Here is an 18,314-nt window from a genome sequence, read left to right as displayed (position 1 = left end):
GCTCCCGTTGCAAAATGTAGATAAGTGAACTTTAAACTTTGTAATGGCGACGAGAACCTGCAGCATTAATTACAGAAGGTCCTCCTGCATTAAAATGGCATGAACGATGTTCTATCTAGAGGAAAGGTCCGACTAAATCTGGGAATTTCTAAGTATCACATGCTACAGGATTACTTCTCCAGCAGTAGTTAATAATTTCTACTTCAGCTGATAAATTTATGTGACCTAGATCTTTATAATTGGAAACAATTTATCTAAAATGCACATCTTGGCATCAATAATCGACTAACCGTCTATGGCTGCTGCAGACCTTCAGATTAAAAAATAATTTCTGTGCTTTTAAATTCTTTAAGTGGTGTTAACAGCCTGAATAGGAGATGGGAGCCACCATGTGCTGATGTGCAGAAATCCTCCCACACTTAAAGTAACCGAACATCACACAAACACTGCCATCTGGTGGAGGAAACACAAACTGCTCAGTAGTAAAATTCCAGGTATCAAATCATTTTTATTTGAAATGGGGATTACAGAGCAACAGATGTTTTATTTGTATTGTTTTTCTAAAAACAAAATCAGTTTTTAAATATGAACAGTGAGAAAATTGGTTAATTTTTTTTACCATAGCCTGTCACATTTTATTGTAACAAATTCCATCCTTCAGATTTGGTTGAGGATGTGTCTGACAGGTTGGATCTCATTTAACACAAAAAATTTACACATCAGCACCCCCCCCCCCCCCAACAAAAACAAACAAGCAGAAAAACTACAACCTAGAGCAAATGATCATCTACCTTTGTTGAAACACAATCACAGAACAACGCCATGTGGGGACAGCTGTGAGCACACTGCTAACACTCTGTTGATTCTTTGGTGTTGTGTTAGCAGGTTCTTCAGTCAGAACCAGAACCGATTTCCAGTCAGTGGTCCTGCCTTTGTTTCGGGTGTTTTATAGAGAGGTGGTTTTTACGAAGCGAGGAGCGTCGGGCGAGTGGAGGCGAGGTGCAGGAGCAGAGGGCGACCGGGGCTCTACGATTGTTTCTTTCGGCTCTCAAAGTTTTTGAAGTTGGATGGTCTAATCTTCATTTCTGCAAATTGGATTGAGTGTTCGTGACCTTTCCAGTGGAACCAGTTAATTCCCTATGGAAGTTAAAAATAAAACACAAAGAGGAAAAACAAGTCAACCGCCAAAGAAAGACCTGCTTTTCAGAATGAATAGATGCTTGGTAATGCCGCTCAGGAGAACTTTGGGGTTGGTTTTCTTTTTTAATAAAGCAGCATAATTGTTTAAATATTTTACTTTTAATTAAAGCCATTTTTGAGTTAATGTAATGGCAGATTCACATCTGGCCCAGCCCAGCCTGCTTTCGGTAGGTTTTGTTCACACACTCACACCGATCTTCGAACGTGTGGGTGGAGCAAAAGACGTGCAGAGAGGTCTGTGGTGTCCTCCTCAAGTTAGCAAACGAATGTGAGCAGTGCTGCTTTTGGAAACTCTGATACTGCTTCCTGCTCTCTCTCGTTGAGACTGCTGTGTGCCCTTCAAAGCAGTCTGTCCTCACCCCGCCACGGCTGGAGTAGTAGCTCCGAGCAGCTGTCAGAGACGTTTACTCCCCAGCTTCTAGACTGATAATGAATTGCACATGCGGGAAGTCGCTGCTGGCCAATTTTACCTGCCAGTCAGAGGCTCCGCCTAAAGGTAGGCATGAATTTCAGTCGGCCAATCAGTCGGCAGTGAGAGTAGTGTCAGTTCAGCTCGGACTGCTGGGGTAGGGTGTCTGAAAAACAGGGGCGTGTCCAGGAAGTGCCCTGGGGTAGCAAATGCCACCCTTGAAATCCCAGGTGCCACCCCACCAAGTTCCATATAAATCGACTTTACATTCTCCACAAAATGCTTAGGGTTACAATACAACAACCATAGGGGCCACTCATGCATAAACAAGTGCCCCACCTGGGCCACCCCATTTTAAAAAGCTTGGACACGCCACTGCTGAAAAATTGGTTGGTTGAGCATGGAAAACACACACGCTACCCAGATGTGAACACAATATACCCTACCAGGGCGGGTCTGTGCCGACCCAGATGTGAAAGCGCCATAAAAGGACCAGTGGGCCTAATGTTTGGAGAAAATACAGACAATATGTGAAATTAAGCATGAATGCAGCTCTGCAACCTAAAGTACCAAGGATAAAAGAAAAACGTGTTTAAGGAGAAAAACTCCAGGATTCTGTGAAAACATACCTTACTATGGCTGTTGTCCCCATATTTCCCCATCAGGTTGACCCGATGACAGTTTTTATACCAAAAAGCCCCTTTGTAGGACAGGGCGCAGTTTGTCACGGCGATATCGTTATCGTTGTCGTAGGTGGAGAAGGGCCGACCATTGTGGTAAGTCATTGAGTCACCTGGTGAACACATTAAGTGTGATTATCGTCTCCAAAGTTCTTCAGCTTGTTGCAGAGACGACTTGCAGAATGGTTCTAACCGACTGGGACATTTTTTCGTCACGACTTGGACGGTAAGTGATCATGAGCATGTTTGTCTTGTGGAAGACTGCACGTTGTCTGTGGGTGCAAATTAGGGTTTTGCATCTCTGTCTCAATCACCCTCATAAAAGAACTTCTGATGCATCTTTACTCTCAACAAAGCTGCGTTTCTCTACACTGATGCAGTTTGCCCACAAACAAATGAGCTATTGAGCACAAAATTAAAAGAAAACCCTTCTGTGTTCAACTATTTACCGTCTCAAACTGATGGGCATGTTTGCATTTAATTAAGGCTTTTTTCTTTGAGAAGAAGCCGGTGCCAGGGATGCGCAAAATCACCGAGAACAAGAAATAAAATGGTTTTGTGCATTTCAGGCAAATCTGTGCGGTAATTAATTTGTCCTCCAAGTCTAAGAAATGTTTCCATTTTTAAAATATAAAATAAAAAATTGAAGATTACAAGACTTTATTCCAGTCATTCGCTTGTCTTCAGGGTTAGTTCAACACATTCACTGTGTGTTCAATCCAGGGTTAAAGGGAGACTATGCAGTTTTCGGCTTGCTTTTAGCACCACCTAGTGTCCGTTTAGTAGAACTAAAAGCAAAACACCTTCATCTGAAAGCTAAAATGTCTACCAGACTTCCTCAGTGTCTCCAGTAGTGTATCATTACCAAATCAGCCGTGTTCATGATCTAAAACATGCAAGAAAGGTGCTGGAACCAGACTGCAGCGCCAGATATGTCAGCTCAAGTCCAAAAAACCAGACCGGCACTCTGAAGTTGCAAATGCAGTAGTCTGGCCGCAGAGGTCGGTTGGGCTCTGACATTTCATTAACCCTGTAAAGGTTCACTTTAGTGCATCCTGGCCCAAAAAAAGATTAAAACATATGAAAAAGTTTCTAAGTATCCCTTTAAAGTTGGGTTTGCTCTATTGTTTTTTTTCTTTAAAACAAGATTACAAAGGTATCATTCACTTCTAGTAGAATATGGAACACTGGCAAATGCTATTTATGGTTGTTTGTTTACACAAAACTGCAGAAGTGATGTTTTACTCATCATTGGTTTTATATTTTACATTTGGACTCAGTGAAAAAGCAGAAAAGACTAAAGAGCTTAAAATAATACATTTTCTGCTTGAAAGAAGCATCGGTTCCTTGTGGTTCCAGTACGCTTTGGGTCAAGATGAGCCCCTGCTGAATCCTCCAGTTTATATAAACTATACTTAGCATGTAAAAATTCCATGTATTTCATGTAGTTTATTCCTGATAGTTTTATTTAGCCATAAATGGATCTACGTTTAAGCGTTATGGAAACCCCCAAGGTCCTCATCACTAAGTTCTGAGATTTACCCAGAATGCCTCTGTGCAGACCGAGGTACTGAAGTCCACCTTCAGCAGCCACAGCTCCAAAACTTATCAGTTCATCAGCCCATTTTCTCTAATATTGTTTATGATTTCCACCAGGACAAAAAGATGGATGAAGAAAATGTTCGGAAATGAAACTACAGCCTGAGTTCTAAATTCTCCCTGAAAACATAATTTAGTCATTTTGATTGAGCCCAGTTTACAGTTCTTAATAATGTCCAGGCTTACTTTGCTTTACGTGAATTAAATAAATAGTTTAACATCCTTTCAACCCGTTCTCACCTGCTGTCCCATCGTATGCTCCTAAGTAGAGCTTGTAGCGTGTTCTTGGCTCTGCAATGGTGAACCTATCATACTGAGCATAGGCCGACTCCCCTTTGTCTCTCAGGTCCACTCTCAGCTCATATTGTCCCGAAGATGTGATTTTGTGGAGACTGGAGAGACCTATAGGTCGGGTTTAGAGTCAGAATTGGTATGAGGGAGAAAAAAATAATAAGGAATGCTGACGGGGGGAAATCTCCTACCCAGCCAGAACTCATCATTCATGTTTCCAAAGCCAGCTGTGTAGCTCTTCCAGTTCCTGAAGAATTCCAGCTTTCCATTTTGCCGTCTGAGGAAAACCTGAGGAGTGCCAACTTTGTCACAACAGTTCGACAGATTCCAGCTTAATGAGATCTGTGGCGTAAAGCTGCATCCTTACTATCCATCCACCACCGTCTGTGGTCATGTCACAGTAAACCTGAAGAGGCTGGGTATCCTCCCCTCCTATGTAGATGGTGTACAAACCAGAGGCCGTCTCTCCGTTCAGTAAAATCTGAGCACAGTCCCAGGGCCACGCAAACACCTGTCCAGCTAAGACACACATGTTAAAAAGACATCAATCCATCAAACATACAGAAGCCAATTTCCATTTTTGTTGTCTAAAATAACCACCACGTTATAGAGAACGACTTTGGGAAATTCCATCCGAGCAGCTCAGAATAAAAAAAGTCTGGGTGATCAGTTTGGAATATTCAATTGAATGAAAGGAATTTTCATTAGAAGAACATCTGGGCTGTTGTCTAATCAAGCATCAGAGCCTGGAGCGGGGACAAAGCCCGAGTAAAGTTAATTTTTAGTGAAAAACACCAGAAAGTGTTTGTTTTTACCTTTACTGGTGGAAAATGTGGTGGTTACGTAACGGCTCCGCTTGGCCGCAGCGATGGCCTGCAGGCGAACGTTGTACTCTGTGGAAACGGTCAGCTGAGACATGGTGTACGACGATGCTGTTGGGCTCAACGTTACCTCCTGCATGCACCAAATAACAACAGTTCAAACCATCCACAATTCCCTGCAGCACAACACTAAGGAGTTTCTAACACTTTAAATTATTGCTTTTGACTCATTTTCTGTGGTTCTTGAACCACACACTTGAGCAACTTTAAATGGGAAAGCACTCTTTAGCCGTCTGCTGACCAGAAACTACACTTTAGAGTTTTGTGGTTTGGGTAGGAACAGTAGCAGGAGGCTTCTACCTGCTTTACAGCAACAGCTGTTTACTGTGCTGCTAGCTAATATAAAGGCTAGCTCTAAAGCCAGAGTGAACGTCGGCATGGCCTACACTAGTTTTAGGCTATCATGGACTGGTTTAATGCTTTGGGACTTGTAAGTAATAATGTTTGTTTGTCCAACAGTGTTGATCTTTTGACTTCATGGCTTAATTAGTATCAGTTGTCTCATGTTAGCATCATCTTGTTATTAGCACTAGCTACGGCAGGCAACAGTAGGGTTGTTTAGGACAGTTGTAATTCTGCTTTCAACAAGTAGGAGGAGGAAGGCGGAAACTTATTAAGTGTTGTAAGGCCTATCATTCACAACTGTAGGGATGGGTACCTTTGACATTATAATCAATTTGGTACTAATTCCCACTACCTAGGAACTACCGGTACTTAACGGTACCAATTTTAGATACTTTTGAGTGTTTAACATTTTAATTCGCTTTTATAATTAAATATATATTTTTCTCAATATATAACCATATTTGATAAATATCACGATAAATAACATACAACTGCTTGTATTTTAACATCGTCCTTGTAGTTTTATAAGCTGATAATTAAACTGAAGCAAACATCTTTACTGTGAACTAAATTTACTGTGTATCGTCATTCCTTTCGCCGTCCTTTTTCATTTGATTTTTCCTACTGGGAAGTTAGAATTTCTGAGGAGAAAGCGAACGCACCATTAGCTGATAACAATGGTGGCAATGGAAGCTAATTTATCAAGCTAACGTTATCTTAAACAGTTTATTTAACTGCTGGAGCAGATTAAAACGATGATGCCTCACACTTAGATCATTGTCGCTGGTTTCATCTTCACCCAATCACCCGTCGCATTTAGTAAAGTGAAGCCAAACTTTAGAGCGCGTTCATGTTCTTCCAGTCAGAAATTCGGAGTTCCGAGGAGAAAACGAATGCACCATTAGCGGAACGGAAGCTAACAAATCAAGCTAACATAATCTTAAACATTTTATTTACCTACCGGAGCAGATTAAGATGAGGATGTCTCACTTAGATCGTTGTCGCTGGTTTCATCATCACCCAGCTACCCATCACATTTAGTGAAGTGGACCCAAGCTTTAGTGTGCGTTCTTTTCTACCATGCTGCTCTGTTTACAACTGGCTCGCTGCGACCGATGACGTAATGCTCTTGCGCATGCGCAGCTGTCTAGGCAAGTTGTCGTTGTGAAGGACGGGTACCGAAACGAGGCACCGTTTCAAATGACGTGAATCGGTGCTCGGTCGGTACTATGGAATTCGGTCGGTACCTTAAAAAGTACTGAATTCGGTACCCATCGCTATTCACAAGCCAGGTCAATATATAATTGAGGGAATTTTCATGTACTTGAGATTTATCTTTGGTTTGGTCTCTAATCTCTGGGGCCGAGGTGACTTAGGTGGTCAAAAAGCTCCTCGGTGGCAAGGCTCCAGGGGTGGATGAGATCCGCCCAGAGTTCCTTAAGGCTCTGGATGTTGTAGGGCTGTGTTGGCTGACACAGCTCTGTAATATCATGTGGACATCAGGGGCAGTTACACTGGATTGGCAGGATGTGTTCCAACTACAGGGAGATCACACTCCTGAGCCTCCCTTGTAAGAGGTCTATTCAGGGGTTCTGGAGAAGAGGGTCCAATGGGTTGTCGAAAGTCGGATTCAGGAGGAACAATGTGGTTTTCATCCTGGCCGTGGAACACTGGACAAGCTCTATACAGGCTCTTAGTAGGGTCCTGGAGGGTGTGCGGGAGTTTGCCCAACTAATCTACATGAGTTTTGTGGATTTGGTGAAGGCGTTTGACCACATCCATCGGGGGGCACTTTGGGGGGTGCTTCGGGAATATGGGGTACCAGCTTTAGCTGGAGTGGTCCGAAGCTGAGTGTGAAGCAGCTGGGATGAGAATCAGCTCCTCTAAATCCAAGGCCATGGTCTTGAGTCAGAAAAGGGTAGAATGCCTTCTCCGGGTCAGAAATTAGGTCCTGCCCCAAGTGGAGGAGTTTAACTATCTCGGGGTCTTGTTCACAAGTGAGGGAAAACTGGAGCACTGGACCAACAAGCGGATTGGTGCTGCATCTGCAGTGATGCGGTGAAAAGAGAGCTGAGCTGGAAGGCAAAGCTCTCGATTTACCGGTTGATCTTCGTTCCTACCCTCACCTATGGTAAAGAGCTTTAGGTAGTGACTCAAAGAATGAGATTGCGGACACAAGAGGCCAAAATGAGTTTTCTCCGAAGGATATCTGGGCTCTCTGTTAGAGATAGGATGAGAAGCTCAGTCGGAGCAGACGCACTGCTCCTCCACATCAAGAGGAGCCAGTTGAGGCGGCTCAGGCATATAGTTAGGATGCCCCTGGACACCTTCTCGGTGAGGTTTTTTGGGCACGTCCAAGTGAGAGAAGGCCTAAAGAAAGATCCAGGACACGCTGGAGAGACTGTGTCTCTAGGCTGGCCGGGGAATGCCTTAGGAGTCTCCCAGAGGAGCTGGCCAAAGTGGCTGGGGAGAGGGAAGTCTGGGCGTCCCTGCTTGCTTACCCCACATCCTGACTGAGGATAAGCGGCCAAAAATAGATGGATGGATGAATTGAGATTTATCTTGCAAACAAGTGTATTTAAAATACAATTTTAAAAGTTATCTGTGTTCTTCAAGATCTTACCTTTGCAAACACCATAGTTACCTATTATGGAATGACTAGATCTTCCTAAAATATCAGCTAAATAACCATCTGAAATGACTTACAATCACCATCTCATTTGCTAAACAATAACAAGAAGGTGGAAGTTTCTTCCAAACACCACAGTGTTCTTTGGAACAAGATCTAATATCGCTTCCCCATCTTTTACCAGAAACCATACAGACGTACTCTAATGGCACCGCCAGCAGAGAAGAAGGTAAGCGCGTAGCCAGTGACGGCAGCATGAGGTGGCTTCCAGGTCAGAACAGCGCTGTCGGTTTGAACGTTATCAGCTTTCAGGTCACGAGGCGGATCCACATCTGGAAACACAGCAGCACATTTCTAATGTAGCGTCCTGAAAAGCAGCTGGACATGACTTATGTTGTGGAGCGATCTCCTTTTCAGAACTACCTGTGGTGAATTCAGTAACAGCAGGGGTGCTCTTCTGAGTCTCTCTCAAACCATGAACTCCAACTCTATAGAGAGATCCAGGAAGCAGGGAGTTCATCTCAAACTCCACCGTGTTCCCAGAAACATGCTCAATCACCGGAGGTGCTGAGACAGAAGTTAAAACACACAATCAGAGAAGTTTACACATCAAATGATGAAGCTTGGATCTTTAGACGCACCCGAGTCTGTGCTGTACGTGATAACGTAGCCTTCGACAGTGGCTACACATGGTTGCCACAGCAACAGAGCTGATGTGTCATTGATGTTGGCTGCAGTCACACCCCGCGGACTGTCCAAAGCTGGGCAGCATAAACAGAACAGGCTTGACCCGACTCAAAGGTCACAGCACAGAGGAGAGTGTTTTAATCAGAGGAAGTCCAACCTGTGGTCACGGAGCCGGAGCTGGGCTCGCTCTCCTCCAAACCTTTCAGGGCAGTCACAGTGACGTGGTAGGCCTTCCCTGGCAACATGTTGATCAGGAGAATCTCCGACACGCTTCCATCTGCCATCATGCTCAACGGGATTCCTGTGAAGTAGAACAGAACCCCAGCGGCGTAGGTCTGCTTGTTTTGAAGTGGGTAATAGTCACACATTTGTTTTGTTGACAGGAGATTAGAAGAGCTGCTTCCCACAGTCAGAGTACAGTGAAGTCCAATGATGTGCAAGAGAGACAGGTACAATGGAAAAACTGTCGTTCTCTCTCAAAGTGCAGCCAGACATCTTTTATAGAAAATGGTCTCTGTGGGCCGAATATGGTGAGCCTGTTAGGTCTGATTTTCTATAGAACTACTTATACTGTTGTAGCAATTAAAACATATTAATTATGACCGATAAGATGTGATGATTCCATAGAAACATGAAATATCAATCAGATTGATCTTTGAATGTTTAATCAGAGAATTTTAGGGTTCTTTGCATTTTTAGGGACCATAAACACACTTCGTATTAATTCAGACAGAGTTAGGTATATAGTTTATAAAATGAATTTAATTATGAAATTAATTATGAGTTTGCATCTAAGGTGGATGTTTGTTTGGTTCTTACAGGAGCCGGTTGTCTGGTACCAGCCGCAGCGTTGCAGAGAGGCTTTGACAGGAGGTCAAAGGAGAAGATGGTTTCAAAAAGACTTCTTTCCTGATTTGGCCGCTTTGTGGGTCAGCTAGAAACTAAGCGGGAAGTAAGTCTTGTTTTATTAAACTACTTTGTCATGATTTCTGGCCAAGTTTGGCAAATCAGAATGACACGTTTCTGAGTATTTACCATCATCCCTCGGAAAGCCACGCCTTCCTTCCGACACAAAAGGTTTTTAAAACTTTGTGAATGAGAATGGTCAAAACTCTTATGTGAGGTGCACATTAACCTTAATATTTAACTTATTGTAATGTGTATGAGTGTAAACAACGATTAACTTGTTAAATCAACCACACAGTGATTTGTGATATAAATGGATCATTGTAAGAACAAATATTGATTTCTAATTAATTTGGTTTAAGCACAGATCATTCAAACATTTGATTTAAACATCTTGTTCATTCATCACATGTGATTATTTAACTTATAACTTTAAAATCATGGAGTCTTCACTTATTCAGAGTGAAGAATGTTGACGTTTGGCTTTCACGCAGAGAGTGCTGGAGAGCTTGGGTGAGAATGTTTATCTGGATGTTTTGTCTTCATGCATGTAAACACGCACTGAATAGAACCTTCTGGAATTGGAAGATCCAAACAGAAAGTAGATTTATGCATATAGATGAAAGGTTGTACTGTGGTCAGTTGGATGGTGAAAAATAGACCCTTTTGTACGTTACACTATAGTGTTTATCTGGACAAACACGTTAGTGAGGTAATAATATTCCAGGAATCCTGCCACCCCCCTATGAACCCATATCAATATGCTAATGGGAGAGGGAGCACCCTCAATGTAGTTGTTCCTGCGGGTATTACGACAATAACGGACTACTCTACTCTACTCTACTCTACTCTACTCTACTCTACTCTACTCTACTCTACTCTACACTTTTCTATTATACTCTCTTCTACTCTACTCTACTCTACTCTGCTCTTTTCTATTATATTCTACTCCACTATACTCTACTCTACTGTACTCTACTCTACTCTTTTCTATTATACTCTACTCTTTTCAATTATACTGTCATCTACTCTTCTCTACTCTACTCTACTCTTTTCTATTATACTCTTCTCTACTCTACTCTACTCCTTTCTATTATACTCTACATTATTATTTTCTATTATACTCTCTTCTACTCTACTCTGCTATTTTCTATTATACTCTACTCTACTCTTTTCTATTATACTGTCTTCTACTCTACTATTTTCTATTATACTCTACTCTACCCTATTCTATCATGCTCTCGTCTACTTACTCTACTCTCTTCTACTCTACTCTCTTATATTTTATTCTATTCTACTCTTCTACTCTTTTGTACTCTACTCTTTTCTACTCTACCTTACACTATTCTTTTCTAGTATACTCTCTTCTACTCTACTCTATTGTGCTCTTTTCTATTATACTCTCTTCTACTCTACTCTACTCTCTTAAATTCTATAATATTATATTCTTTTTCATATATTTTACTCTACTGTACTCTTTTCTATTACACTCTACTCTACTCTATTCTATTCAAATCTGTTATATTCCATTCTACTCTCTTATATTCTATTCTCTTTTATTATACTCCAGTCTACACCACTCTGTTCTACTCTACACTAATCTACTCTACTCTATTATATTATACTCTACTCTATTCTATTCTATTCTACTCTACTCTTTTCTATTATATTCACTTCCACTCTACTCTACTCTATTCTACTTTATTCTATTCTACTTTAATATCTTCTGCTCTATTCTATTCTATTTTACTCTGCTCTATTTTATTCTACTCCACTCTACACTACTATCTTCTATTCTACACTACTCTATTAAATTCAATTATATTATATTCTACTAAATTTAATTCTACTCTACTCTACTCTACTCTACTCCACTCCACTCTACTCTACATTTAATTGTTCAAATCCAAATATAAATGCATTTTTTCAGTTATAACCCAAACTATAATAAATCAAAACAGGCCTATAGTAAAAATGGAGTGAATAGATTTATATAAATCCTTAATGATTTATTGAGAATATTCCCATATTGGATAATTAATGGAGAGAAAATCTAACAGGAACATTAATACAGGATTCATGGTTGAACCGACTTTTTAAACCTTACCATCAGAGGGGCTCTGAGATGTTAGAAGATCTCTTAACTTTGCATTTGTTTGGTAGGCAACAAATATAACCCTAACCTATCTGAAATGACTGAAATGTAGAAACTGACCCTGCTAAAATGGTTTACTTTTAAAGTTTCCTGCTTCCTTAGGGTGAACTCAACCTACCTGGACAATTATTTTGAACATGCAGTAACTTTACATCAAACAGTACTTTGTAATTAACATTTGTTATGCAAAAATTGAATAATAATAAGAACATTGACACATGTAGTACTTAGACCCTCCATCAGACAGCAGGAAAACATACAGTAAGTACTAATCTTGTTAAAGATGTAGATGACAAAGAAATAAACAATATAGATTTAGCAGATTTGCTGTCAAGGAGTTAAGTCAATGATAATTTGCAGCACAACATCTTTAAGTTCTCACCTCCTTCCTGTGGCACGTAGGTGATGCGGTATTTCTCCATGTCAAAATCTGGTTTGGACCAGTGAACTCGAGCTGTAGAATCTGTCACTTCAGTGAAATGAAGACCTTTGGGAGCACTTAGGGCTGGCAGAGCGTAAACAGAAATAGAGAAAGTCAAAAATCTTTTTAAAAGGTAAAAATATCTCAGGACATCCACATTTCAACCACGAACAGGTAGTTTCAGCTATAGAAACAAAGAAAACGATGAGATTCTGGGTTCAGAGTGTCACTGAACAGGGCAGGGGTAGGCAATTCTGATCCAATCCAATCCAATTTTATTTATATAGCGTATTTAAAAACAGCATGTCAGCTGACCAAAGCACTGCACAGAGTTAAACCTAAAAGCCATTCAAATTCACATACATACACATTAAACACAGATAAAAACTGTCATAATATAGAAACACCTAAAATCAATACAAAAGTTTAAAACAGCCAACAAAAAGAGAAATCAATAAAAACAGAAGTCAGTAAAAACAGAAGAGAGTCACAGCATAAAAGACCGATCATTGACCAAAAGCTAAATAAAAAAAAATGTGTCTTCAGGCTGGATTTAAACTGTGCTAGTGAAGAAGCCTGGCGTACCACCAGAGGGAGCGCGTTCCAGAGTCTGGGAGCAGCAAAGGCGAACGCACGCTCCCGACAAGCTTTATACGTCATTGTAGGGACTTTGAGCAATAGATGTCCAGCAGACCTTAGTGACCGGGGGGGTGGGGGGGTGGGAGGTTGGGGGGGGTCTAGACCATTCAGGGCTTTGTAGGTAAAAGTTAGAACTTTGTGTTGAATTTGAAATTCCACAGGAATCCAGTGGAGACCCGCCAGAATGGGAGTGATGTGACAGCGTTTATTTGCATTGGAAAGAAATCTGGCTGCAGCATTCTGGACTTTCTGCAAACGATTTAGGACAGATGCATTTACACCAATTAGAACTGAGTTGGGAGAGTCGAGTCTGGAAGTGATAAATGCAAGAATAACTGATTCTAAGTGTGGTCTCTTCAGAATGGGCTTCAGTCGGGCAAGGCGACGAAGCTGGAAGAAGCAGGATCGAACAGTGGCATTAACATGTGCACTCATTGACAAGTCGACATCCAGTTTAACCCCAAGACTGGTCACACATGAATTAAGGTTTAGGGGGAGAGATCAAAGGCAGCAGAAGTATGCAGATTATGTGTTGGTTTGAAAAGAATGGCCTCAGTCTTATTGTCATTGAACTTCAGGAAATTGGAAGCTAGCCAGGTTTTAATTTCTGAGAGACATTCCGAGAGCTGTGTAATGGAACTTGACTGATTTAAAGCCATATAAATTTGACAGTCATCAGCGTATATATGATAATGTAGGCCATGTTTAGCAATGATGTTTCCCGGTGGAAGAATATAAATAGAAAAGAGGAGTGGACCTAGAATAGAGCCCTGGGGAACTCCCCAGGGGAGTGGGACAAAAGGAGAAGAGCAATCACCTATGTGTATGCTGAAGCACCTGTCAGACAGATAGGAGTGAAACCAATTTAGCGCAGTCCCTGTGACTCCAACAAAAGATTTCAGCCTAGTTAACAGAATGTCATGGTCAACTGTATCAAATGCCGCTGATAGGTCTAGCAGTAGTAATAGAATAAAGGAACCAGCATCAGTTTCTGTCATTTAACACACGGATATGTGCAGACTCGGTGCTATGATTTGGCCTAAAAGCAGACTGAAAATGGTCAAGTAGTGAATGTTCCAGTAAATGATGTGAGAGTTGAGCATGTACCACTTTTTCAATAACCTTAGATAAAAAAAGGAAGTTTGGAGATAGGACGGAAGCTTGCATAATCATTTTGATCCAGGCCAGGTTTTTTCAATAGCGGTTGGACGACCGCCTTCTTAAAGGATTCTGGAAACACTCCCGATGACAAACTGTAATTTAAAATACTCAGAATAAAAGGACCCGCTACTGGTAGAACCCCAAGTAGCAGCATTGGGGGGAGAGCATCCAGTGGGGAACCTGAGGGTTTCATGGACTTGATTAATTTATCCAGATCTTGAAGGGAGACAGGATCAAAATCAGAGAATGGAGGAGAACAGAATGACTCTTTCTGGGTAACAGGTCCCAACAGATTTAGTCTAAAAGTAGTGATTTTTTCCAGGAAAAAATTCTGAAAATCAGTGCACAGTGCTATAGTTGGTGTGGAGGGGGCAGTGGATTCCTTTAGTGAAAGAACATAGTTAATGGTACTGAAAAGCTTGCGTTGATCACCACGATGCCTCTCAATGATGTTGACAAAATAGCTGATCTAACAGCTTTTTGGTAAGCTGCCAGGGAGTGATCCTAGAGAGCTGCAGTCCTGCTTGTTTTCCAACTATCTTTGTTGTTCCTGTTGTTGTTTACCTGGATTCGGTTTGTTTTTCCAATTAAAATCTGCAAGTTCATGCATGGCTGGAAAACATGCCGGCCTGCGGGTCTCTAGGACTAGGGTTGCCCACCCCTGCTTTAGGACAAGTGTCACCAACTCTGGTCCTCAAGGACTACCATCCTGCTAGTTGTCTGTGTTTCCTGCACTACCACACCTGAATGGAGTAATTGAATCTCCTCCTTAACTCTGCATGGGCTTTTTAAGCCAGAGAGGAAATGATCTCTGTCTGGCCCCAAAACGAGTTCTTATCTGAATCTGGTGCCCTTGAGCCTGTGAGGCTGAAGAGATTGCTCCCCCTCAGAAGAAATGTGCAACGCTGCCATCGCCATGGTAACTCTGTCTCCCTGTCCCAGCCTGGGTGGGAATGCGACCGGTGAAGGCCGTTGAATCGATTCCAGGAGTCACTGTGCTCTCTAATCCAAATACCTCCTTCCCCTGTCCAAACGGAAGTGACGAGCGCTGCTTATCGCGGCTGCATGCACTGATGTGTGGAGAGTCCTCTACCCTACCTCCCCACCTTGTGGACACTTATGTTGTGTGATGTCTGAAGTCTGTTGCATTTCTGTCTGAGGTGTTTTTTGCATAGCAAAGCTGCCCTCCCTGTAGAGGGTAACTCAGAAGTGCCTTTTTTTTCCTCCACCTGAAACAGTCCTCATGTAATCCTCTGATCACTATTAAGGTAGCGAGACTCGGGTTGTGAATGACCACAGTCATCAGTTCTTGTCAAGTGTCTATGCCTGTATGTATGTCTGATCTCAGAATTGTGTGTACTGAAACTCTAATTTCCCTCTGGGATTAATAAAGTATCTTTGAATTTGAATTGAATTGAATTGAATTAATTACTCATTGGTTTACTCAGGTGTGTAGGAGCAAAAACATGTGCTGGAGGGTAGCTCTCGAGGACCAGAGTTGGTGACCCCTGCTCTAGGAAGTAGAAAGTGAAGTGGTTAGAATGAAGCAGGTTTTTTATATACCTGTCTGAGCAACCGCTGTAATTGGTTGGGAGCGTTGGTCCACTGTGACGCCATAAAGCTCGATTTCATACTCAGTGCCACTCATGAGGCCAGTTATGACCTTGGTCCTCTTGTCGCTGCGGGCGCTGAACTCCTGTGGATGGGCTAACCTTTTACTGTCTCTGACTTTAATGACAAATCTGTCAAACAGGTCGTGGTCCGTGGTCCACGACAGACGGAAACCGTCAGCCGTGACGTCCGAGACGAAGAGATGCTCCACCTCCGGCTCAGCCTCTGGTTAGACAAGAAAACAGAGGTGATGCAGAGGGTTTGGGGTTTTCTTAGTAAGACTCATGGACTGGTGGCATTTTGGAGAAGGTTGGTTATTACGGAGGAAGGTTTCTGGGTGGCGGATTGGATCAACTTAAGAGACGTCTGGTCCACCACCTCAGATCTGCCATGCTCAGGTATCTGTTAATCAGTCAAAAACAGCTCAGGCCTAATAGGACATCCAAGAATTAGCAGACAAGAGGATTTTTGTAGATGTTTATCTATGTCAGTGAACAGGTCTGTTGAGACGAGATCCCATGCGTCCTTGAGGCCAGCCTCGATGCATTCCGTGCATTTCAAAGGAAATGAGACAAAGTGAGATTAGGAGTTAAATCAATAGATGTTTCATGCTCGGAACATCTGTTGATTTGTCAGTGTTTTCCTGCACAATGAAAATTTGGCTTCAGCCTGATGTACAGAGCAGCAGGGGTTGACCAGAAGGCAGATCTAGTCTACGGACACCAGTAAGTTAGAAATGTGAAGGAAAACACAGAAAATATGAAGACAAACAAATACGCTTGCTCATATTTTGGAGGAGAGAAAAACACAGATGGGGGCTCCACACCTTTTGTTTTTCTTGACACAGCTGCATTCCAAGAGAATGCTCTAAAAGTAAAGGTGAGATTGCTCTTGTAATGGATCAAAGACGCAAATGAAAAGTCACGGTTACACATTCAGCAGCTGCAGCAGAATCAGAAACTGAACCGTTTAGTGAGTCGAGCGCCCTGCAGTCCAGTGTGAGTGGTACCTGTCACAGCCACTATAGTCAGAGGCCGAGAGAGAAGCCCCGATTCTGACACCCCCGTCAACTTGACCTCATAGCCTATGCCGGTGATGAGCCCCCACATGTCCAGATGACTTTGGTTCCCCGGCACTGTGAAGTCCTGAGGCTCCAGCAGCCGGCCAGAGTCTGTCACCACTATGTGGAAGTGGCTGAAACCGCCACTAGATGGTGATAATTCCTCCTGCTGCTGCCTGACCTCCCAGGACACTCTGAAACCGTAGGGGGTTACGGTGGAAATGGTCAAGTTTTCCACTTTGGGTAAAGGAGCTGAGAGGGAGGGGGTGGGTTTGATGGAGGGGACATGAGATTCCATTAGGAGGAGAGTGTGTGCAATGGTTGCAAAAGCAAGCACAGCGCGTGTCCTTCCAGCATGAGATGAGTCATTTCATAAAGGTTTGGTAACATATAGATCACACTCTAAGCAAGTGTGGCATGCCTCGTCATGAGCCAGACTTTTTATCCTGTATCTACATTTCAGATTTACTCAAAAATACTCAAAAAATAATAAATTCAGGATAATTGTGGATTCTCATTTTCTCTAAGTTTTCTCTGTAAGAAAACAAGAGGGTCCTAATCTCACATCTGGATGCAAGAGTCCAAAAAGTTAACTCTGGTCTTGGTTTCATGTTATTAAAGGTGTGGTTGACTGAAAACACCTATTTTAAATGATTATTTCTAATTATAATCGGCTACTCTGAGTTTTTCATGAAAACAGCCTTCTACACATATCTCCTGCTTTAGCTTCTGATACAAAATAGACGGTCAAATGCTAGGATTTGAAAATCCTCACATATCTATGCCACACTGTGAATTTGCATCCATGGCCTCGCCCATCTTGGCTCGTGCCCACCCACCCACAGGAAGGCTTTATTGTGCTGCTAGGAGAGAGCGGAAAGTGTCTTGGTGATATAGACTAGAGAACACTGCAAACGTATTGAATAAATGAGTAAACCACAACTTTAAAAGATGTTGGAAATATTGACTGGTGCAAGTCATCAGATGTCTGTTACATCAGCTGGCCTTACTGGACCTCCAAGGCTCATGGTGCAATGAGCGTAGGCCAGGATAGACAGGTCCTCAGGTTAATTCAAACGGCGCTTTTGTTTCTGTCATTTCTTCGTATATCCCTCCCCGTGTTAGTGATTGTGAGGCACCTTGTGAACTTTTAATCTACATAAATGTTTTAAATAGGCTTGAAAACAAAGTGTCCTTAATAGTGTCCTGGAGGTCTTTGCAGATGTAGCTCAGTGAGCTGATGTGAAACTGGCTGCCTGGGAACCCTCACATTGTTGCATACTATTACACATTTCATGACCCCAATTATGCCTACACTGTAAGAAACAGAGTGTTGAATTTACCCAAGCCATGTCATCTGGTTCCACCAAACCAGTCATTTACATTGCTATTAGATTTGATGTATATTACTCTTTTTATTTAAGCGGTTTAGTGGAACCAGTTGAGATAACTTGGTTAAGTAAATTCAACATTTCATTTCTTAGAGTGTACTGTTCTGATTACCCCCCAAACAGCTACAATTAAAAACAATGGCTGCTCATGGTGCATTCCAGATTTGCTCAGAGTGAATTTCTGGCCTTAGATCAGGACGTAATTATGATTTAAAATTCATTTCAGAGTTTATTTAAAAAAAATAAAAA

The 18,314-nt window shown here is 42.1% G+C and overlaps 1 protein-coding gene across 6 annotated transcripts in view; it reads right to left on the bottom strand.

The window, feature by feature from the left end:
- Positions 1-483: 483 nt before the first annotated feature.
- The window catches only part of tnca (tenascin Ca), a 56,417-nt gene continuing 38,586 nt past the window's right edge, over positions 484-18,314 (bottom strand). For 3 of the 6 annotated variants that reach the window (XM_015943149.3, XM_015943147.3, XM_015943150.3), the window contains 13 exons: positions 16,624-16,926; positions 15,567-15,839; positions 12,165-12,287; positions 8,879-9,022; positions 8,676-8,795; positions 8,458-8,601; positions 8,236-8,366; positions 4,995-5,133; positions 4,547-4,698; positions 4,371-4,467; positions 4,129-4,290; positions 2,239-2,402; positions 484-1,137 (listed from right to left, as the gene is read on the bottom strand). In XM_015943149.3, coding sequence (XP_015798635.3) covers positions 1,027-1,137; positions 2,239-2,402; positions 4,129-4,290; positions 4,371-4,467; positions 4,547-4,698; positions 4,995-5,133; positions 8,236-8,366; positions 8,458-8,601; positions 8,676-8,795; positions 8,879-9,022; positions 12,165-12,287; positions 15,567-15,839; positions 16,624-16,926 — 2,063 coding nt within the window. In that variant the 3' untranslated portion in view covers positions 484-1,026. The remainder of the gene's footprint in view (positions 1,138-2,238; positions 2,403-4,128; positions 4,291-4,370; positions 4,468-4,546; positions 4,699-4,994; positions 5,134-8,235; positions 8,367-8,457; positions 8,602-8,675; positions 8,796-8,878; positions 9,023-12,164; positions 12,288-15,566; positions 15,840-16,623; positions 16,927-18,314) is intronic. The other 3 variants (XM_015943151.3, XM_015943152.3, XM_015943153.3) reach the window with 1 other exon arrangement.

The sequence above is a fragment of the Nothobranchius furzeri genome, chromosome 6 (genome assembly GCF_043380555.1).
Source record: "Nothobranchius furzeri strain GRZ-AD chromosome 6, NfurGRZ-RIMD1, whole genome shotgun sequence".
NCBI lineage: Eukaryota > Metazoa > Chordata > Actinopteri > Cyprinodontiformes > Nothobranchiidae > Nothobranchius > Nothobranchius furzeri.
This window is presented reverse-complemented; position numbering and strand designations above follow the sequence as displayed.